Source organism: Arachis hypogaea, chromosome 7, assembly GCF_003086295.3.
Source record: "Arachis hypogaea cultivar Tifrunner chromosome 7, arahy.Tifrunner.gnm2.J5K5, whole genome shotgun sequence".
Lineage (NCBI taxonomy): Eukaryota > Viridiplantae > Streptophyta > Magnoliopsida > Fabales > Fabaceae > Arachis > Arachis hypogaea.
Window position 1 is genome coordinate 76,380,756 of NC_092042.1, and position 23,766 is coordinate 76,404,521.

The 23,766-nt window shown below is 31.4% G+C and overlaps 1 protein-coding gene and 1 non-coding gene across 3 annotated transcripts; both read left to right on the forward strand.

Annotated features, from left to right (window-relative positions):
• The first annotated feature begins 1,791 nt into the window (after positions 1–1,791).
• LOC112704429 (small nucleolar RNA R71) lies at positions 1,792–1,897 on the forward strand. The gene has a single exon (XR_003155054.1). It is a non-coding gene; the product is annotated as a small nucleolar RNA R71 (small nucleolar RNA).
• Positions 1,898–10,464: 8,567 nt separating this feature from the next.
• LOC112703524 (trifunctional UDP-glucose 4,6-dehydratase/UDP-4-keto-6-deoxy-D-glucose 3,5-epimerase/UDP-4-keto-L-rhamnose-reductase RHM1) lies at positions 10,465–14,070 on the forward strand. Of its 2 annotated transcripts, XM_072199660.1 has the most exons (4): positions 10,469–10,739; positions 11,219–11,294; positions 11,625–13,199; positions 13,285–14,070. In XM_072199660.1, the coding sequence occupies exons 3-4, from the start codon at positions 11,634–11,636 to the stop codon at positions 13,738–13,740; spliced, it is 2,022 nt and encodes a 673-aa protein (XP_072055761.1). In that variant the 5' UTR covers positions 10,469–10,739; positions 11,219–11,294; positions 11,625–11,633; the 3' UTR covers positions 13,741–14,070. The 2 variants fall into 2 exon arrangements, with proteins under 2 accessions (XP_025610783.1, XP_072055761.1); XM_025754998.3 differs by lacking the exon at positions 11,219–11,294 and having other exon boundaries at positions 10,465–10,739.
• Positions 14,071–23,766: the final 9,696 nt, after the last annotated feature.

Genomic DNA, 23,766 nt, shown 5'->3' on the forward strand with positions numbered 1-23,766 from the left:
TAAGTTTGGTGTTGTGATGAGCGGATAATTTATACGCTTTTTGGTATTATTTTTAGTATGTTTTAGTTAGTTTTTATTATATTTTTATTAGTTTTTAGTTAAAATTCACTTTTCTAGACTTTACTATGAGTTTGTGTGTTTTTCTGTGATTTCAGGTATTTTCTGGCTGAAATTGAGGGACCTGAGCAAAAATCTGATTCAGAGGCTAAAAAGGACTGCAGATGCTGTTGGATTCTGACCTTCCTGCACTTGAAGTGGATTTTCTGGAGCTACCAGAAGCCCAATTGGCGCGCTTTCAATTGCGTTGGAAAGTAGACATCCTGGGCTTTCCAGCAATGTATAATAGTTCATACTTTGCCCGAGATTTGATGGCCCAAACCGGCGTTCCAAATCAGCTCAAAACTGCCCGGCGTTAAACGCCAGAACTGGCACAAGAATGGGAGTTAAACGCCCAAACTGGCACAAAAGCTGGCGTTTAACTCCAAGAGAAGTCTCTACACGAAAATGCTTCAATGCTCAGCCCAAGCACACACCAAGTGGGCCCGGAAGTGGATTTTTATGTCATTTACTCATTTCTGTAAACCCTAGCTACTAGTTCTCTATAAGTAGGACCTTTTACTATTGTATTTGGGGGGGGTATTTTGATCACTTGAATCTTTTGATCATGTTTTTATGATTGAACCCTCTTTGGGAGGCTGGCCATTCGGCCATGCCTAGACCTTGTTCTTATGTATTTTCAACGGTGGAGTTTCTACACACCATAGATTAAGGTATGGAGCTCTGCTGTACCTCGAGTATTAATGCAATTACTATTGTTCTTCTATTCAATTCAGCTTATTCTTGTTCTAAGATATTCATTCGTACCCAAGAACATGATGAATGTGATGATTATGTGACGCTCATCATCATTCACACTTATGAACGCGTGCCTGACAACCACTTCCGTTCTACAAGCAAACAAGGCTTGAATGTTTATCTCTTAGATTTCTTAACCGGAATCTTCGTGGTATAAGCTAGAATTGATGGAGGCATTCAAGAGAATCCGGAAGGTCTAAACCTTGTCTGTGGTATTCTGAGTAGGATTCAAGGATTGAATGACTGTGACGAGCTTCAAACTCACGATTGTGGGGCGTTAGTGATAGACGCAAAAGAATCACTGGATTCTATTCCGACATGATCGAGAACCGACAGCTAAATAGCCGTGCTGTGACAGAGCGCGTTGAACATTTTCACTGAGAGGACGGGACTGTAGCCATTGACAACGGTGATGCCCAACATACAGCTTGCCATGGAAAGGAGTAAGAAGGATTGGATGAAGACAGTAGGAAAGCAGAGAGACGGAAGGGACAAAGCATCTCCATACGCTTATCTGAAATTCTCACCAATGAATTACATAAGTATCTCTATCTTTATCTTCATGTTGTATTCATCATTCATAACCATTTGAATCTGCCTGACTGAGATTTACAAGATGACCATAGCTTGCTTCATACCAACAATCTCCGTGGGATCAACCTTTACTCGCATAAGGTTTATTACTTGGACGACTCAGTGCACTTGCTGGTTAGTTGTGCGAAGTTGTGATAAAGAGTTGAGATTGCAATTGAGCATACCATGTTGATGGCGCCATTGATGATCACAATTTCGTGCACCAAGTTTTTGGCGCCGTTGCCGGGGATTGTTTGAGTTTAGACAACTGCCGGAGATTGTTTTTCGTGCACCACAGCTTTCTTTGATTCATAGGAAAGCCCTTCATAAAAGATCAGATGTGCAGTTGCACCCACTCATTAAACATATCCGGGGGGCATTTCCTTGTCAAATCTTTGAATCTTTCCCATGCTTCATATAAGGTTTCACCATCCTACTGTCTGAATGTCTGCACCTCGGTTCTCAATCTATTCACTCTTTGAGGAGGGTAGAACCTTGCTAAGAATCTATTTACCACATCTTCCCAGGTTGTCGAGTTTTCTTTGGGAAATGATTATAGCCATTTGGATGCTTTATCCTTAAAGGAGAATGGATACAGTAGCAATCTATAGGTGTCAGGATGAACACCATTAGATTTAACTGTATCACAGATCCTTAGGAATGTAGTGAGATACTGATTAGGGTCTTCTTGGGCACTTCTTCCGAAAGAACAATTGTTTTCTACGAGTGTGATGAGCTGAGGCTTCAATTCAAAATTATTAGCATGGATGGTTGGCTTTTGAATGCTGCTCCCATAATTCCCAGGATTGGGATTAATATAGGAACCCAACACTCTCCTCTCTTGTCCAACAGGGTTAGCTGCACCTCCTCTGGCATGATTGTTTACCTCTCTTTCCTGATGGTTTTCCATATCATCCTCCATGTCTATATCCAAGTCTTCCTCCTCTTCATCTGCGCCAATAACCTTCTTTCCTCTTGCTTCCCTCCTTAATCTAAGGAAGGTCCTCTCCGATTCACTATCAAAAGAGGTTGAGGTTTTCCTTCTTTTACCTGTCATACATTGAACAAGTACAAGAAATAGCAAGTGCAGAATCCACTAAACAGAGTATAGTTAGCTTGGTTAGAGTAATTTATCAGATGGTTAGTGGGTTAGCTTACTGGAAAGTAAGGAAATAAGAAAAATAACGGGAAACAACTACAATTGCAGAAAGTAAAATCAAACATCTGAAATTGAAACTCAATTAACAAAAGAAAAGAAAAATGCTCAATCTAGTTATCCTCCAATTTAGTAATCGTCAATACAAAATCAATCCCCGGAAACGGCGCCATAAACTTGATACTGTGAAAACTTGTCTCGCAACAAATTTTCTACCGGAAAGTGCACCGGATTATCGTCAAGTAAAAACTCACAGGTCAAATTCCACAGGGATTGGTTGGTTGATCAATGTTAATTGGAGAATTGTTCTAGTTGAGCGAAATCAGAAATTTAATTGATGTTGCAAAATGTAAATTGGCAGGGAACTTAAGTGCAAGAAATGTAAATGGCAGAAATTAAATTTCAGAATAATAAGTGCAGAAACTTAAATTGCAAGTAATTAAATGGGAATGGGGATTAAGCATGAAATTAAAAAGGTAGAATGTAAAGAGAATGGGTGAGATCAGAATTGGGGATTCATTGGGTTTCAGGAGATATTGAATTCTCTGGATGAAATCATTTTCATCTCTTCCTCAATCAATGCATTCATTGACTTTGCTTGGCAATCTTAGATGATTGGATCCCAATATCTTGGATCACTAATCTCTCTAAGCATGAACAATTTCCCAATGTCTTGATTTAATTGCTCATAGAAAGAGTTGAAGTTTGGTCACTGATTATACCACACAAATTCATAGATCAAATTATTGGTAGGATTAAATGTCACAATATCCATCCAACCCCTAGTCTAACCCAATGTGAGAAAGTATTTCTAGCATGAATTCCTCATCCCTCTCTCAAGGATCAGAGGAATTCCAATTATGGGTAGCTTCTCTGTCAAGACAAACTACCCACTTGAATTAAGATCGAAAGCTTTCTAACAAAAATCAAGAGAAAAGAAAGAAGAAGAAGATGAAAACTATTATTAATCCATTGAACTACAATAGAGCTTCCTAACCTAATGAAAGGGATTTAGTTGTTCATAGCTCTCAGAATCGAAATTGGAATTGAAAGATACATTGCAAAATTGAAAGAATTGCCGAAAAGGAAAATTGCCAGAGTTACAGTATTAGTCTCCCAGCAACTCTTAACTAACTTGAATTCTAAGCTATTTATACACTTGCTTCCACTGATGTTAAATCTCTGAATTGGGCTTTGGCCTTAAGTGAATTGGGTTGAAGTTGCTCCAATTGGTTTTCCTTACTGTTGCGAGGAGAGGAGTGCTTGAATTGCAATGTTCTGGTGCTCACATTTGGGTCCACATTGGAGGGTAAATGTTGGGCCAAACATTTCCTTAGAAATTGGGTTCTGGTTGCTGTCATTGGCGTTTGACTCAATGTTGGAGTGCCAATGTTCTTCTACCCACGCGTACGCGTGCCTTGCGCATTTGCGCATTTGGGTCCAAAATACGCATCCATGCGTGCGCGTAAGCTGCGCGTGTGCGTGAATGCAAATATCCCAAATCCAATTTTTGAAAGATTTTCTAAGACGTTAGCCTCTGCGTTGGACTGGTACGTTCCCTCCAACGTTGGCCTATCCACGCGTGCGCGTGACCTGCGTGTGCGCGTGAATCATCAAAAGTTACGCTTGCGCGTACGCGCGGTATACGCGTACGTGTCGTTGCGCTTTTTCAAATGCAACATTTTGGAACTCAGATCGCGCACATTGGCTACCAACGTTTGAGGCAGCATTGTTGGTCCAACGTTACTCCATCTACGCGTACGCGTTTCCAGCACGCACGCGTGGATTGTCAGAATTTCCAATCCACGCATGCGCGTACAGCACGCGTGCACGTCGCCACAATTTTTTCCAATTTTCAGAAAGCACATTTTAGCACAACGTTGGGGGTAACATTGGCTTACCAACGTTCCCTCCTACGTGGGCATCAGCAAATTATGCAGAAGCTCTTCTGTTTCGTCCCTCTCAATGTTGCTTCCTCTTCTTCCTTTCCTTGGCCATTCTTCAACCTCCTTTCATGAATTTCTTCACCTGTAATCAACCAATACATGCATCAAAGCCTTGCTAAAGTCATAAGAAATCTCATCATTCTTATCATACAAGTAATTATGACATAATTCTCATGAAATTACATCAAATTAACCATGGTTGAATGAATCTAGACATACATGAATTTCTAACCCAATTGCTTACTTATAATGTAAGAAAGTGCATAAAACCTACTAAAAACAAAGAAAAAGACTAGTGAAACTAGCCTAAGATGCCTTGGCATCAGGAGGTCTTCAAGCAAACTTACATGCTCAAGGAAAACAAGGAAAGGTTTTCTTATGAGTGATTTGTGAACATTTATGTAAGTGATCGACTTTTTATAGAATTTATAACATACTATCATTCATATATATATATATATATATATATATATATATATATATATATATATATATATATATTGATATTCACATTCAATTGTTAGGATTTTATACATTCAGAACTTTGAGATCGCGACACAACAATCTTAGCAGACGACAGATAACGGCAATGCCTCAAGCACATCCATGCTGGATTCTAATGTCGTGGGGTACCACACCGTATCTAAGTCATAGAAGAACCGCATCTTTAGAATGGGATCATTTTTCGTTAGCAACCTGCGCATGTCTGCTTTCAGGGCTTCCTCCACCTGGGCTACCTGCCCTGCAGATCCGCATAACGTTAATTTTCATTAGCAGATCCATTTGACTAAGGAGAGGTACAACAAGCTCCTCACATGAATGTGGAGAAGGATGTTTAGGATGCGAAAACGGAGTCTATAAGGTAAGATGGCTATCTACTATGAACAGATGCGAGCAGGGGGATAGTTGTGCTAGAGGCGGCTTGTCCTTATCTGCACTTACACTAGCACAGACATCGGCACCTACAGTGCCACTACATCAAGACCAGCAGCGAGACCATCATGAAGAGAATGACAACGACGATCATGAGAACTCGTAGAATTTAGTGTTTTTTATGTAGTTTAACAATACTATTCGTTGAGATTATATTGTAGCTTTTATTTTAATGAAACATATTTATATTTCATTAATTTTTAATTTGAATGTTAGTTATTATAATATTATTTAGTATTTAATAGGTTATAATTATGTTAATTATAGTTAAAAAATATTAAATAAAAATTAACCTTTTTATTAAAAATAAATCCAACAGTATAATAATTTATTTTTTAATATTATGTTATTACATAATATTATAGTCATAATTTTCGAGAGAAATTTTTGACAGTAATTAAGGAGTGAAAAATTTAAAATGGCACTAATTTTACCGTTGGATATTTTTCAACGGTAATAACATAAAAATTGTGACTTTAGAAGCAATTACCGTAGGAAGATTCTGAGAGTAATTAATATCGGATTTCAAAAATTCATCAGTAAATAGTTACTAGCGATATTTATACCATCAGATTTTATCCGACGGTAATTTTATTATCATTGGATTTTTTAAAAATTTCTCCGAAGATTTTTAGCGTGCTTTTGTACTGAGTATTTAATTTTTGGAGGGATCAATTGTGTTGTGATTTTTCCTTCTTACCAATAAAACATACCATTATTAAAAAGTTTAATTATTCTGTTAATATCTATAATTTCACTAAATATTTGTAATTAGGTTGATATATTTTTTTTTCAATTAAATTTATATATTATATTTAATTTTATAATTAGATTCTTATCAGTATAAAAATGTTAGAATTGATAGAATATTTTATGTAAATTAAAAGTATTTACAATTATAAACATAATTAAATATTTTATTGCATGTTTTAGAAAAATTATTCCATTAATTACAAAACTAAATATAATATAAAAATTAATTAAAAATTATAAAAATTTAATTATAAATTTAATAAAATCAGAGAATGAATATAATAATTAAACCTTAGTTAGAATAATAAAGAGCATATTTTAATTTTGAGTTTTATTGTAGTAAGATGTATGATAAGAAAAGGAACACCTTACATCCCCTACTTTTCATAAGGATGAGTTGTCATCTTTGGGACAAAGAAAGATAATTCATCCGTTATTAGATGAAGCTATTCGTTTACAATATTGCCCTTATTAATTTCAATAAGAAATAGACAAAGAAAAAGTATAAAAAGGAAGTAAAATAAATGATATCCCATCTCACTGTATACGCTAAATCAAGATGTGCTACCTACCCAAATTGAGATCCCTAAAGTATGAATTGCAGAAATTGATTGAACTTCTCCCCCTCTTTGTCGGTGGACCAATGTGGCCAACCAGGTAAGTATTCGTCGAATCTGGTTCCGGTCAAGTGTTTCACCTCAACCTTTATCAGGTAAATTTTGATTAAAATTTGCAAGAGTATATTTTAAAAGGTTTAATTAATTTGTTAGTATTTATAGTTTTATCAAATTTTTAATTAAATTTTATAATTTAAAAATTTGTAATTAAATTTTTATAATAGATAAAAATTTATAATTAAATATTTATTTTTAAAATATTTTATAATTCATCATCAAATACTGAAATAAATATTTTAAAAAGAATTGTATCTTTAAACAAAAAATATAATTGAAAATTTTAATTTAGCATAAAAATTTAATTATAAATTTTTAAATTATAAAGATTAATAAAATAATTAAATTATTTTAAAATTATTAAAAGGTATTTTATTAAAATTTATTTAAAAATAATTTGTTATATTTTTCACATAAAAAAATACATCAAATTTTTTTATTACTATTATATTCTTAAAATACAAAATAGCTAGCATCCTTACATTAATATCTCCAGTTAGTCTATAATAACGTGTGTTGCGTCACTTGTGTAAATTAGATAAATTTGTATTTAACAAATAAATTTTAGATTTTAAATTATTAAATAAATTAAGCCTTAATAAAATAAATAGATAAATTAGTAGAATTATCTCCAGTAGATATATTTGAGAGTAATTTTACTCAAAATACACTTATTTATAGTAACAGAAATTATACACAAATTAAGTATTTATTTAGTATTTGTGATTTCGTAATTTGCCCTTTTACTATCGACATTCAAAATTCAAGCCCTCCAACGTTGACTCGTGTGATGTGTAGGATTGTAAATGTCACATGTAATACTAAGTCGCCATAACCTTTTTTATTTTCAAAAATATTATTTGTATATCAAAATTAGTCATTAATATATTTATATATAAATATATGTATTATTTAATTTATTTATTTATATTTTAATATATATTTTATACCAATAACTAATTTTAGTAGTTAATTTTAATATACATATAATATTATTCTTTTATTTTTCAACCTAATAAATAATCTGTTACTATATCTAATACTCATAAATGCCTCTTCTATCTCATTAATTAAGAATAGGAGTAGCAATGAATAGAATAAATTAGAGTTTAGATTTAATTTTAATCTTATATATAAGTTAAAATTTTTATATAAACTCAATTTTATCATATTTGCAGGTTAAAAATATCCTAATTTTAATTTTATCTGTTCTTAATCTATGAGTACTCAATTTTATCCGTAAGTTACTAAAAAAATATAATAATATTATATAACTTAATAATAAATTAAAATAAAATTGATTTTTATATAAAAAATATTAAATTATCAATTAATAATTTTTTAATTACTAAAAGTTTTTTATATATAATAAAAAATTTTTAGTCTAATATCTATTTAAAATATATTTTTATATAAATATATAATATATACATATATAAAATTAGAATTTAATGGGATAGAATTAAATCTCACCCAAAAAAAATTTTATAATGCAAGAATAATAATCCTATAATCCAATTATTTGAAATAAGTGACAATTAGATATTGATACCAAATCAATCAAAGAAGTAACTAATTAATAGGCGCGTTTATTTGTGTTTTTAGGATAATTTTTTTTAAACAAAATAAGTGTTTACTTTTATTACGTTTCTAGAGAAAGCAACTTTTTTTTTTAAATTGTATTTACTTTATTTTTCAATAATTTGTTTGTACTTTTTAAAAAATAGAAGTACGAAATAAACAACTTTATTGCATTTCTAGAAAAGTTTTTAAAAAATTAATGTTTAACTAACTTATACCTAAAAACACACATGCTAAAAGTATCAATTAAGATTTAATAATTTTTTTATGTAAAAGGTAACAAGATTTATTTTTAACGTATTTATTAATTAACAAATAAAAAATTTCTATCTTAAAAATGAGATTAGATTAAATTATGGTTACTATTCCATTGCACTATCTTAAAACATCATACATTTTATTTTATTTTTGTTATTTAATCAAAATCAAAATATTCTTTTACAAAAGTATTTTTTTTCTATTATATCTTTTTTTTCTTTTGATTTTGATAATTATAAAAAATGTTTTGATTTTGATTAAATGATAAAATCAAATTTTATTACATTTTATTTTTATCATTTAATCAAAATCAAAATCCATTATGACTACCACAATTATCATTTTTGTGGTTATCTAGAAGACGATGCATGATAATAAAAAAATAAATTGTTTAAAATAAAAAATATTGATAAAATAATTAAAATAAAAAAATAAAATATTTATAACAAATATATGATATTTTAAATGTTATGGATAAAATTAAGATTTAACTTAAAAATTATGCACTAAAATAATACTTTATTTTTAAAATATCATTACAAAAAATAACACAGGTAGTATATTCTATTAAAATTTTAAGTGATTTTTTTATTTATATACCAATAAGTAATATATAATAAGCAAACCATATTTTATATTTTTTTCCAAACATCATCTTAGGTAAAATAGTTTTTTTCCTCATGACCATAATTGTAATTTACATAAAAAAGTACTTGTATATTTGTCATCCCAATAACTAACTACTTCTTATTCTAATAAAAATTAATTTTATCAATATATCGAAGTATATTTTTTATTTATTTATGGTTTTGTTTTTTCTTCTAAAAAGGTACTTCTCTTAACTGCACAAATAAATTAGTCCAATAACCATTGTTTAACCGTCATTATTCGAACAAATTTATCAATTGGAAATAATGATATATTGGCAATAAAATAGATTTTACAATATAATTTTGATTTCAATAAATGAGATTAAATATCATTTTAATATTTTATGATGTAATTAAAAATATTTAAAGATATTACATGAAAGATAAAATTTTTTTAAATATATTCACTTGATATGAAATTAAAAGAATTATATTTAATTTATTTTTTCTATTAAAATTGTTACATATAGTATTTTTAAAAATTAGAGATTTTTTTTCTGTTGAAAAAAGCAGTGGTTTAAGAGATAATAATAATAATAAGAATAAAGTACATTTTTTGTCTTTGAAATTTGGCAAAAATTTTAAAAATACCTCTAAGTTTTATTTCGTTTCAATTTTGTCCCAAAAGTTTTCGATTTGTATCAAATATACTCTCAACCGCTAAATTTTTAAAAAATTTAAGTCCAATTTAACAATAATACATAAAAATTATGCTTGATTTGCTTGTGTTGAAGGTTGTTCTTATGAAATTATTGTTAAATTGATCTTAAATTTTTTAAAAAATTAGTCGTTAGGGATATATTTGATACAAATAAAAAATTTTAGGACAAAATTAAAATAAAATAAAATTTATAATTTTTTTTTAAATTTTTATCAAACTTCAAGAACAAAAAGTATACTTTACTCTAATAATAATAATAATAATAATAATAATAATAATAATAATAATAATAGTGATTTAAGAGAAATAAATAGGAATTAATGAAAATTGAATGGAAAAAAGCGATTGTGGGTCCCATACAATAATTGGGTAGAATGGGAGGGTAATTTCGTCATTTAAGAAGTCTTTGGCTCTCTCCTCCGTTAACTGTTTCTGAGCACAATCTCACAGCTGATCCATAATCATAACACAAACACAGAGAAGCGCGTATTCGTATAAGTATAAATACATAGAAAGTGTGTAGACTCCAAATCTGAATCTGCTTCTTCGCGTTCTTCTTTCTTTTCTTTCATCTCTTCTCTCTCTCTCTCTCTCTCTCTCTCTCTCTCTCTCTCTCTCTCTCTCTTTCTGTCTCTATTTCACAATTACTTCAATTCTCTCTTCTCCATCTTCACCGCTCCTCACCTCATTCGCCAATTCGTAAGTTGATTCTCCACTCTCTCTCTTCCATTTTTAATGTGTGATTATTATGATTATGATTGTAGTTTGTCTGCCCATTTTGATTGTGCTTTTCGTAAAGGTTTGAAATTTGGGCAAATGACGGTTTTTTTTGTGTGTGTGTGATCTGGCTGGGTGTTGCTATGTTTTGTTGGATCTGTGGTGAATTTTGATTCACGTGATTTAACTTGTGATCTTGGTGATTATGATGATGATCTTCATTTTTTGTTACATTATGTTATTGTGTGTTGATCCACGTGATTGCTTGAGCCGAAGCTAGTGAAATGTTCAGATCTGTGTTGGATTTGTGATTTTGAAGCAAAGTCGATTGGCTTATGTTATAAATTCGTTGTACTTTGCTGTGTTTTGTGCCATTAAAGTAACTTCTTTTATTATTATTATTTTTTTAAATTTGTCTCCTATTATTTAATATTTTGTTTTGTGCTTTTTCTATTGCTTAGATGCAGTGCAAGGAAGAGAAAAATCTAGCTTTTGATATATTCCTTCTGTTTGGTTCGAATCAACCGTCATGAAAATGTGATTTGTTGCATCTGTTACGGCTTGTTTAATTAATGTGGCTGACTCCACTTGGCGGGACATGTCTTATTCTTAATCTCTGTTCTTTCTATTTGGCCCGTTGTAGCAGCTTGAGCTTTTGACCTATAATTCTGTAGATCACTTACATATGAATGAACAGTTCCTCATACTCATTTTTTGCCTTCTGCATATATTTAACAGTTTTTGTTAAATTGTTTCTCAAAAGTTAAATAAGTTTTATTTTAGAATGTTTTTATATATGCATATGATATTTGGATTTGTTGTTCTAATTGTTGCTATATTCTGATTTGCCTTTTATTTTGATTGTAGGTGTTCAATATGGCGACGCATACCCCAAAGAATATTCTCATTACTGGGGCAGCTGGATTTATTGCATCTCATGTGGCCAACCGGCTCATTCGGAAGTATCCTGACTACAAAATTGTTGTTCTTGACAAGCTTGATTACTGTTCTAATCTGAAGAACCTCATTCCTTCAAAGTCATGCCCCAACTTTAAGTTTGTGAAGGGTGATATTGGAAGTGCTGACCTTGTCAACTACCTTCTCATCACTGAGTCAATTGACACGATAATGCACTTTGCTGCTCAGACCCATGTTGACAACTCCTTTGGTAACAGCTTTGAGTTCACCAAGAACAACATCTACGGCACTCATGTCCTGTTAGAGGCTTGCAAGGTGACTGGTCAGATCAAAAGGTTCATCCATGTGAGCACTGATGAGGTCTATGGGGAGACAGAGGAGGATGCCGTGGTTGGAAACCATGAGGCTTCTCAGCTGCTTCCTACAAATCCATACTCTGCCACAAAAGCTGGGGCAGAGATGCTTGTCATGGCATATGGTAGATCCTATGGTTTACCTGTGATCACAACACGTGGAAACAATGTCTATGGGCCGAACCAGTTTCCTGAGAAGCTAATTCCAAAGTTCATCCTCCTGGCCATGCAAGGCAAGCCTCTTCCGATTCATGGAGATGGTTCTAACGTGAGGAGCTATTTATACTGCGAAGATGTCGCTGAGGCTTTTGAAGTTATCCTTCACAAGGGAGAAGTTGGTCATGTTTACAACATTGGGACCAAGAAGGAAAGAAGAGTTATTGATGTAGCCAAAGATATATGCAGACTATTCTCCATGGACCCAGAGACAAGCATAAAATTTGTGGAGAACAGACCATTCAATGACCAGAGATACTTTCTTGATGATCAAAAGCTGAAGGACTTGGGGTGGTCCGAGAGGACCACTTGGGAAGAGGGGTTGAAGAAAACCATGGACTGGTACATCAATAATCCTGATTGGTGGGGTGATGTCAGTGGTGCATTGCTTCCTCATCCAAGGATGCTCATGATGCCTGGTGGTATGGAGAGACATTTTGATGGATCGGAAGAGGAAAAGCCTGCATCATATGTCTCGACTAACACTAAAATGGTGGTTCCACCAACCAAGAGCGCTACCGGCACTCCCCAGAAGCCTGCTCTAAAGTTCTTGATCTATGGCAGAACAGGATGGATAGGTGGATTGCTTGGGAAGTTGTGTGAAAAGCAAGGGATTCCGTACGAATATGGAAAAGGGCGCCTAGAGGATCGCTCATCACTTGTTGCTGATATTCAGAATATCAAGCCGACACATATTTTCAATGCTGCAGGAGTGACCGGCAGACCCAATGTTGATTGGTGTGAGACTCATAAGACTGAAACCATCCGCACCAATGTTGCCGGGACTTTAACATTGGCTGATGTCAGCAGAGAGCATGGTCTCTTGATGATAAATTATGCTACTGGTTGCATATTTGAGTATGATGAAGCTCACCCTCTGGGATCTGGCAAAGGTTTCAAGGAGGAAGATACCCCTAATTTTGCTGGTTCTTTCTATTCCAAAACTAAGGCTATGGTGAGACTTCTCTCATGATGTAGTTTGTTCTCTTTTGATTATTATTAATAATTTCCCTGATATGTGATGTATGAACTTCCTTCAGGTTGAGGAGCTTTTGAAAGAATATGACAATGTATGCACACTCAGGGTTCGCATGCCCATTTCTTCTGATCTGAGCAACCCGCGCAACTTCATTACCAAGATTTCTCGCTATAACAAGGTGGTTAACATTCCAAACAGCATGACTATCCTGGACGAGCTCCTGCCTATTTCAATCGAGATGGCAAAGCGCAACCTGAGCGGCATCTGGAACTTCACAAACCCAGGGGCCGTGAGTCACAACGAGATCCTGGAGATGTACAGGGACTACATTGACCCCAACTTCAAGTGGGTTAATTTCACCCTTGAAGAGCAAGCCAAAGTGATTGTTGCAGCGCGAAGCAACAACGAGATGGACGCATCAAAGTTGAAGAAAGAATTCCCAGAACTGCTTTCCATCAAGGAATCACTGATCAAATATGTCTTCGAGCCAAACAAGAAAACTGGTTTGAAAAATTAAGCAGCTTCATGGCTTAAAGCATCATCTTGCTTATTCTCTGCATTTTTTCACATAGAACACTCATTATTTCATTGGTAGTACCATCTAGTTTCTGTGTTTAGAGGGTCACAAGTACTACGTTGTTAGCTATTGTTCCTTCGTTTTCATTTCTATACCTTTGTTCTAGTTTTCTAATGTTCTCTATTATGAGCATTTAGTGTTACACCTATATGACACGAATTCTTTTATTGCTCATATCATATGTATCCCTTGAGGTTTATGATTGTACTGTGTTCGCATTTGTATATGCACTGATAAAGAATGCAACTGAGATATTCATTCGATTTTCTCCATTTGGTGTGAAGCATTATTGTTAAGTATTAACACTTGATGGGCAAGAAACTATGCTGACACCAGTCTAAGTTATTATTTGGTTCTGGTTCTCTTTACTTTCAGTTGCTAACCATCATTTGAATTTAAATAGAATATAAATATAGAAGAGATGTCATTTTAATTTTTATGGACGGGAGTGTAAAATTATATATATTTTTAATTAATTGCGTATTGTTATATTGCCAAAATTGATTACTTTTTACCTCTATCGGTTGTTGTGACATAGTTATCAACAAAACAAATTTATGCTATCGCTATTGGTGGATTCTAAAGAGAACAAGAAGACTATAAATATTGACTTATCCTATTAGTACATTAAAATAAAGTTATTATAAAAAAATGTAAATGAAAATTAGATTATGTGATATCAAAACTAAAAGGAACGTTAGTCAAAAGGCCAATATGGATAAAACCAAATACGAAAAAAAATTTTTTATTTCATATCCGTTTCCTTATCAGTAGTAGATATAAATATATAATGCATGAAATAATCTATTTATTTATCTATCTACCTATTTATAATCTATAAAAAAATTAATACCAAATTTTTATACAATGCATTTTAGCCATCTTGTTTTTTTTAATGATGACACATCGGTACTTCTATATGACAACATATAAGCATCAACCAATCAGCTTTAAAAAATTATTCAACTAAAATATAAATTACTAATTAAATACAAAAAATATATACAAATAAAATGTTATAATAATCATAATTATAAGAAGTTTCAATTACAAATATTCAAATCTCACATTATTCGACTTACATATACATATTATTTAAGACTCTTACTATTACATTATTTGATCTATTTACAAATCATGTTTTTTTTTTGGTGACTAAATAGAAAAGAAAGAAAAAAAAAGAGACAAAACTAAATTAATTGGCTAGGGTCATATCTAAATCTATTAGATGTTGAAGCTCACTCCATGGTTGGCTCCAATTCGAGTGAATGTCCGCGACAGAAACAGCTGCTTTAGCCATACAATCTGCAACATTATTTGCAGTCATCTGAATTAAAAGAATAGAGACTCTCGAATTCCAATTCATAACCTCCTGAATATGATTATTTACAAATAATATTACATACAACTCTTATTACTATTACTTTATTTCCTAATTTCTTATACAAATTATTGAAAACTGTCCCAAATAAATTTAAATTAGACACATTTTTTATTAAATATATTTAAATATATCATAATTATAAAGTTAATTTATAATTTTATATTATATTTTTGGTGTTTTCATTTAAATTCATTTTTTAAACTTTTTTCTTTAATTATTTGCAAACAATAAAAATAACAAAAACGTAAATTTGTATAATTCTAATATAAAAAATTTATGTCTTTTTTTAAAAATAAATGAATTAAAATTCTAAAAACAATAATCTATAATCAAATTTGTATTATATTTTTATTGAATAATTATATGAAAATTATACACAAATTGTTAACTAAATATTTTAATATAAAATAATTTAAATTTAACAGTAGTATGCATATTTTCTTATCAATTTGTAAACAATATTAGAATATATTATATAATTAATTTGCCTTATGCGCGGATCTCATTCTACTTTGTCATTAAATTGACAAACAACATTAACAACCAAGAACTCTTTTAATACTAATTTTAAGTCTAATTTTAGTTTGAATCTCACAAAATTACACATAATATTTATAAGACTATATATCATAAATAGTAATTTAAAACTAAAAAATAAGATTTACTATTTTAATATTTAGCCTCAATTCAATTAAAATTTTATATTATTTTTAATTATTCCATCAAACTAATACAAGTGGTAAAATTTTATTAATTTTCTATCAAGCTAATACTGCTATTTTAAAGTGAGACCGATTTTATTTCATCTATAAATTTTAATATAAATTTTAATTCTAAATCAATTTATTTCTTAAAAATATCAAAAATAAAAAATAAATTTTTTTAATTTTTTTTTCTTAATTATTTTGTAAGGTGTGATTTTTTATCATTTAATATCTTATCTTAACTATTTTATCTATTTTCTGTTCCAAAAATATTCCATTAGAGTTGCTCATATCTACATTTCTATCATACTTTTGATCTTAAATTAAAAAACAAATTCATTAGCCATGTTATTACTGTGTTGCTAGATTATTAATAAAAAATGAGTTCCTATATCAATGTACAAAGACACGAGTAAAATGGCATAACAATAGTCTAATCAATAATAACAACAAATTTTCACTCAAGGTGGTCTTCTTTGGCGGGATTTGTCAGGGATGCGTTCAGAAACAGAAAGGGGCCTTACCAACTTTCCATACTAAATTAAATTGCACTCAAACTCGATATTCTAATTCAAATTGCACTTGGACTTTGGCTCCATCTAGAAAATAAATAAATAAAAACCTTATATATGAGACAACATGCCAGATGCCATATACATATATTATTACATGGGTTTATTTTATTTTATTACATGATAAGCCGCAGCGCGATGCACGAGCGACCATAAAAACATTATTTGAAATTCAACAGCGAAATTGTTGGGGGAACGTTGTTTCTCTTCCACGGCCATGAGTAACACGAGACACGCGAGGCAAGCAAAGACTATATTCATTCTTTTGTGAGTAAATATTTTTTTCGGTTCTATTCTTTTTGAAAATTGATAAGTCGTCTCTTAACTTTTAAAAAATAATAAATTAATTTTTATCTATTTTTTTCGTTAAACACACCCATCTTTTTGTGGCTAATAGACAATGATTGATTTGTCTAATAGAAAAAATAGACACAGACCAATTTGTCTAACGAAAGGATCGATGACAGAACCGATTTATTATTTTTTAATGTTGAAAGACGATTTATCAATTTTCAAAAAAAGACAAAGACAAAAAAAATATTTATTCTTCTTTCATTTTTACTTTCATATTATCAATTAGCAATCAGTTCCTTCCCTATTCTCACTTGCAATCTTACATCAGTTAATGATTTATGAGAGCATCATCAAAAATAAAAAATAAAAATCTAAGTGCAGTAGAAATGCCAATAATAATGATGATGATTATAATTTTGCTAATTTATGTTTTAAGAACACATATTAAAAGTATAATAATTGAACATTTTTTAGTTTTTTTAATGTATTCAAAACATTAAAAATGTAAAATAAATTTAATTTTTTAATAATTTTAGTCAAACATTTTTTTGTGGTATTTTTAAAATGTGTTCTTTGAATATAAGTTAGTAAAACTCTAATAATAATTTGCAAAAAGGAACTCGAATGAGTATCCGCAAGACACGAGAATAAAAATGGAGATTTGTCAAGTCCCATAAAAAAAGAGATCCAAACTACACGAATAAATACGAACTGGACATGAACTGGACATGGGAGGGGAGGACTCCACCCACAAATGTGGATGACATGCTAAATTTTCATGACATGTGAAATTATAATATGTTTTTTATTTTATTTACAGAAAACTCCAAAATTAAAATTCTAATTATTATTAAATTTGTTAATATGGGATACGAAGAACACTATAGTAAAATTGTGATTGACAATACACAAAAATTATTTAAGATAAAAAATTACTTTGGTTCCAAATATTTGAAGTAAATTTTGATTTGCTCTCTGATATTTTAAACATTATATTCAATACTAACAAGTTTTAAATAAGTTTAATGTTGTCATGTTTTTAAATTTGATACCAATAATTAATATATTAAAAAGTCAATAATATTCAATTTCAATGCATAAGCAAAATCAATTCACCAACAATTATCAATATAAATTTTTTTCTTTGGTTTTAGAACGTTGGTAATTATTAGTGTTGAGTTTGGAAAACTTAAACTATAATAATGATCAAACATTATTAAAATATGTTTATGTGCTTAAATTATTTTCAATTGTTTGTACGATGAATTTGGTTTAAGTGTGCAAAAAATAAAAATTATTTTCCTCATGGCCCATTTAAAATTAAGTCCACCTTGATAATATTTAACCATCAAACAAAGCTTGCATTATGACAATATGATTTTCAATCAAGTGGCTGAAATTTAAAGTGGCCCAAGAAGTCAAGACAAAACCCAAGTCAACAATTCTCTTAGACCAATAAATCCTTGGGTCTGAATTGGAAGAAGGAAGAAAGGATTGAACCAAAACTTCGTTCGGTTACCCATTCCATTGGTTAATAGAATTCAAATTTCAACTCAATTGATTGCATGCATAGGTAATCGAAACTCAAAATTAAATTGAGTTAATAGTGCATTGAATGCTTTGTCTCTTCTCTCTTCTCTCTCTTGCTTCATTCACATCACTTATTCAAATAAGAAGAAAGAAGAGAAATAGTGGCTGAAAAATTAAAAGGAAGAAAATCAAATTGACCCAAAGCCTTAGAAACCCATTCGGTGATCACAAAAAAGGGGGTTCAATTTGCAAAAGTCTTCAGGTCTTGGTAATTGGAACTAGGAATTAAATTGAGTTTAATTTCCTTCAAAGCTTCTACTAAAAGCTTCACCGTTCTCTCTCTTCTCTCTCTTCTCTCTCTATATTTTGGTCACTTCATTTTTCAGGAAAGAAGATTGTAGAAGCATGTTATCAGAAGAAGAAACAGAAGCTATGAACAAGCAAGAGGCTAAGGTGATAATGGCCTTAGCAAAAAGAAGATCTACAGTATGACGTGGCTGAGATCTTTTCCACTAAAGGCAAGATGTGGAGAAGAAGTTTCAAGATCTCCATACCTAAAGTAGTAGCAATCCGATTCGGTCAGAGAAAAAGATCTCTGAGGTGAAGCTCGTTTCCACTTTTGTTCATCCATCACAGAAGGTAGCTACTGTAGCTACGTGGAGAAATAAGCAAAAATAGAATAGATGGAGCTGTCAAGAATCAAGAGCTCATCAAGGGTCAGAAATCTTTCTTGGAGACCAAGTCAAGATAGAAGGCTCAGATTGATGAAGCTTGATGAGAAGGGATGAGAGAGAGGTAATTGCATGTTGATTTGCTTTCGATTTTCCCTCTCTCCTCTCTCTGTTCGAAACCGGTTTTGGTGTTGAAGAAGAAGAAATTGGCTCAGTTGAACCGTTTCAACCTTGGAAGCTTCCCCTTCTATAATAACTTAATAAGGGTGAACGGCCAAGGGTTGAAGCAAGGAGAGTAAGCACAGAGTTCTCATAGCTACCCAAGCTAACAAAAGTTCTTCTCCTTCAATGTGTTTCATTTTGTATTTTTCTTTAGTTTTGTCTGTCTGAGTCTCATGGTGAAAAAGGCAAACAGTGTGAGGTTTATAAGAAAAAGCCAGTGAGAGAAAAAAGGCAGAGTGTACAAAATTAAAGAAAAAGCCATAGGTGTCTTAGAGGTCATTTGTACATCTATATGTTGTGTATCATGATTCTGTGGGAATTCCCTTGCAAGTTGGGTTAGCACTTAGCAGTTGAAAGTTTGGTAGGTGACCAAGTCAAGTTCAGGATTGGGGATAGATTCTGGACTTGTCTCGGATAGGAAGGGTAGTTCTTAGGGAAGAATTGGTGTCTGTAATCAGTCTGATTATAGTGAAATTCCGTCATTGTTGTGATGGAGAATGGACGTAGGCTGCATTGCACTTAGCAGTTGAACCAGGATACATCTTGGTGTGATTCTCTCTTTCTCTTCTACTCCATTACTGTTTCTGTTGCTTAGGAGACAAAATTGAAAAATATCTCCTCACCGGTTACGAGACAAAAAGAAAATGTCTCTTGACCAATGACGAGACAAAAAGTAGAAATATCTCTTAAAGCATTCCTGAAAGGCAGAAAGTGTTCTCTGCAAAAAGGGGGCTAAGATTCAACCTCTCCCCCCTCTTCTCTTAGCCACTGATAACCATTAGTTAGGATTTGAGATTTTTGTATAAAGAGAACAAAAAGAGAAAGTATTATAATTAGTTATATTTCTCTAACACATGAAAATAAAAGAATATGACTTAACTAATAATGTTGTTAACGTTCATCATATTTATTCCGTTAATATTTATGTCAAATTTAATAGTAGAATAACATTGAATTCGTTTAAAATTTTTTGAAACGAAAATAGAATATTTAAAACATTAGAAATCTTACTAGGATTTAGTTTGAACGTCACCGATCAAAATAGTATTTTATCCATATGTTTAAAAGGATTTGACATTGAAATGACAAAGATCAATTTTTATGTTATATTTTGATATTTCTTTTACAATAAATTAAAAAATACATTATTTCCTAAAACAAAATAAAAACACACTAATTACAAAAATTCATTTTTATCCATGACGCAGTTTGTCTAAGATATTGGCAAATTGCATGATGATTACCTCAGTTCGCCTAGTAATTTGACGAACTACATGTTGAAATGTAGTTCGCTTGTAATGCAATGAATTGGGTAGAGTTCACCCATTATAAAAGGCGCTCCTCCTCCATCATTTTCACTTTTACATTTCTCTCAATTACCTCCCTACTTTTCTCTCGATCCCTCTTCCATTCTCTCTTAACTCACCCTTTATTATTCGTCTTTCACCAGGTTAGTTTTTTTTCTCTTTGCTCTTGTTTTTATTTATTGATCATGTTATATTTATTTATTTATTTTAGATAATATTAATGATAGTATTATATGAATAGTTAGATTATTGTTATGTAAAATTATTTATTAATTATTATAGGAATAAATATTTTAGAAAAATTTATGATTTTAGAGGTGATAGTAATATATAAAGTAGTTTTTAGTTTTACAAGAATAAGTATTTTAGAATAGATTATAATATATGAAAATAAATATTTACAATAGAGTAGGTTATGATTTTAATTTAAATTTAAAGTCTCTTTAGAGTGGTATAGTATAATTTATATTATAGCATTACGTGGATGTTCTTTATTATTAGTCTAATATGATAATAAATTATAAATTAAGTATAAAAATAATAAATTATTAATTGTAGCATATTAGATTAGAACATATAAAAATAAATTATAAACTTAGTAGGATTACACTGATATTCTTTATTATTAATTTTATATTAGGTTTAATATGTCCTAATTATCTGATATTTTTTAAGTTTTATATATACTATCTGTTCCGAGGGTTACCTGAAACGTTGAGGTCGATCTCAGACGAGATCTTCTAGTGTGATCAGAGCTTCCGTACTCGACTTGTTGGAACTTGAGGGGCTGCTGGTCCTTGATCACCGGAGGGGGTTGGTACCTGCAAGAGACTCCGAAGCTTAAGTCAGCACGGGCTTTAAGCAAGTTTTTTGTGAAATTGGAGTATGAGTGGGTGCTCTAGTGTATTTATAGTGGTGTTGAGTGACCTTCCTTGAGATAAGTTTGTTATCTTATCTTATCTTTTGTAGGTGATATCACCTATCCTTTGACCAGCCGCCTCTAAGGGGGCTGTAATCCTCTGTTTTGGGCCTGTTTGGGCATCTATGGTGATTTGGCCGAGCTCTTTGTGAAGAGGTCAGTGTCGACAGCCTTACAGGAGGTCGGCCGCTTTGTCCTCGCCCAACCCGGACCGTACAGCTCGGTCAAACAGTTTCTCATATGAGCTGACTTCGGATATATAGCCTACATGCTTGAGTGGGACCAAACTGAGTGTACTAAACTAAATACTTCAAATGATCACTTTCTAATATCTTATACTTCACAACTCTCCTAATACTATACGTCGTTATTACCATAAGAACTTTCTCCTTGTTCTCAAATTGTTGTCCAACAATGAACTCATTGGTCGTATTATCATCAGAACCTCCCTGACCAAAAAATCAATTTTGGTTCATTACATCGAGATTCAACGTGGTAAAGTGAGGGGAATGATTATATATTCGGATGGCTAGAAAATAGTAGGCCAAGTCAGTGCGAGTTATGAGTCTGTGAAGTTGTTCGTCTCTATATCATCCTCCTCATCATCATCAGATATATATACTGGTTCAACTTTTACCTCCCCCCTATAAAATACAGGGTTAACTTGATATAGATTGGTCATTAAGTCTCCAATTGCAGAGCCCTCGTAGTTTTCAACATCTTCTTGCCATATGCCCTCTGACGATATATTTAGATCTTCATGATTTGATCCCTCATTACTGTCTTCAGGTGGCATGTTTAGATTAACTACCAATCTTTTAATACTCTGTCTCGCAGTTCCACTTGACTGGGGGTCATCACTGACCTCTGAAAAACTCCCCTCACATAGATCAATCAGAAAAAATGAATAATTTTAAAATATGGATTCTAAAAAAATGATTGTGTCAGTCGTTGATTAATTTTGTATCATTATCATTACATAACCGATACCAATGTCAAATAAGACAGAACAATGCTATCAAACAGTCCAACACAAAAAAATATAAATTAATTCATACTTATTAAAATAATATCTTTTGTAATAAAAAGTGCCATTTACTTTCATTGGATATCTGTAATAAATTTTTTCACCCACTTTTTGTGTTACTGATTGGTAGTATGCAAAATAAAATTACTCAGTGTCACTAAATATCTCACTTCCAAGGACATGTCAATAAATATCGATTGAGCAAAACTTAATATAACAGATATATTATGATCTAATAATATTTTTTCAGTAGAATGAATTGCTAATAACGGTGTCCAAAACATTTTAAAAGTAAAAAAGTGAGAGAAAGAAGTGAAAGAGGTAAAAAAATAAGAGATAAGATCTGGTGCGAGTGAATTTTCATTGCACACTCGCTGTATTTATAGAGTTTGAGTGAGGTACAATTCACCGCATCACTAGAAAAGTTGTTTGAGTTGATTGCAGTTCGCCCAATGTCTAGGCAAACTACAATAAATAACGTCCAATTATTTTTTTGGGAAATAATGTGTTTTTTCAATTAATTATAGAAAAAATCTTATATTTTAACTTCATATTGTATTTTAAAATAAATGAATTATGTGCTTTTATCTATTAAGTTAAATAGTATTGGTATTTTTTATATTTATTTTTTTGGAATTTTTAAAAATTATTTTCCATTAATATCCCTAGATATCCGGCTCATAGTGTCTCTCCCTCAAAGCCTGTTGCCTGCTCTTTACCTCACTCCCCCAGGATTTTTTTAAATAAATAAAAAATTATTTTATTTACCGAAATATATATTTTGTAGCATTTTTACCAAAATCTATCGCATCTCTTATCTCATTTACAGTGTAAATGAAAATAATATTGCACGTATCTCGTTTACACTGTAAATAAGATAAGGTACAAGAGGGTAGCCGTGTTTATTTTGTTTACGGTCTAAATGAGATACATACAATATTATTTCGTTTACACTGTAAACGAGATAAGAAGAGATATATGACGTTTACAGTGTAAACGAGATACATTACGACAAATTTTCAGCAGCTATAAAAGGATATGCAACCCTTTGTATTCTCCATAAATATTTTACTTCTTTTTTTCTTCCATTTTTCTTCCGAAAAATAAGCCAAAATTTTTCGTAGTAGTGGATATGTGGTTGTAAGTGTGCATCCCAAGTGCCATATGAGAAACAGTGATACTGGTGTGATTTGTAAGTGTGAGAATTCCATTCTGTTGCATACCCGGTAAATAAGTTCTTTGTCAAAATTGAAGAGTCTGATATTGGGTAGCATTGGTGGTAGCGAGAGAAAAGAGAACGAAAGGGTAGGGTATTCGTTGCTATCACCGATCGGAA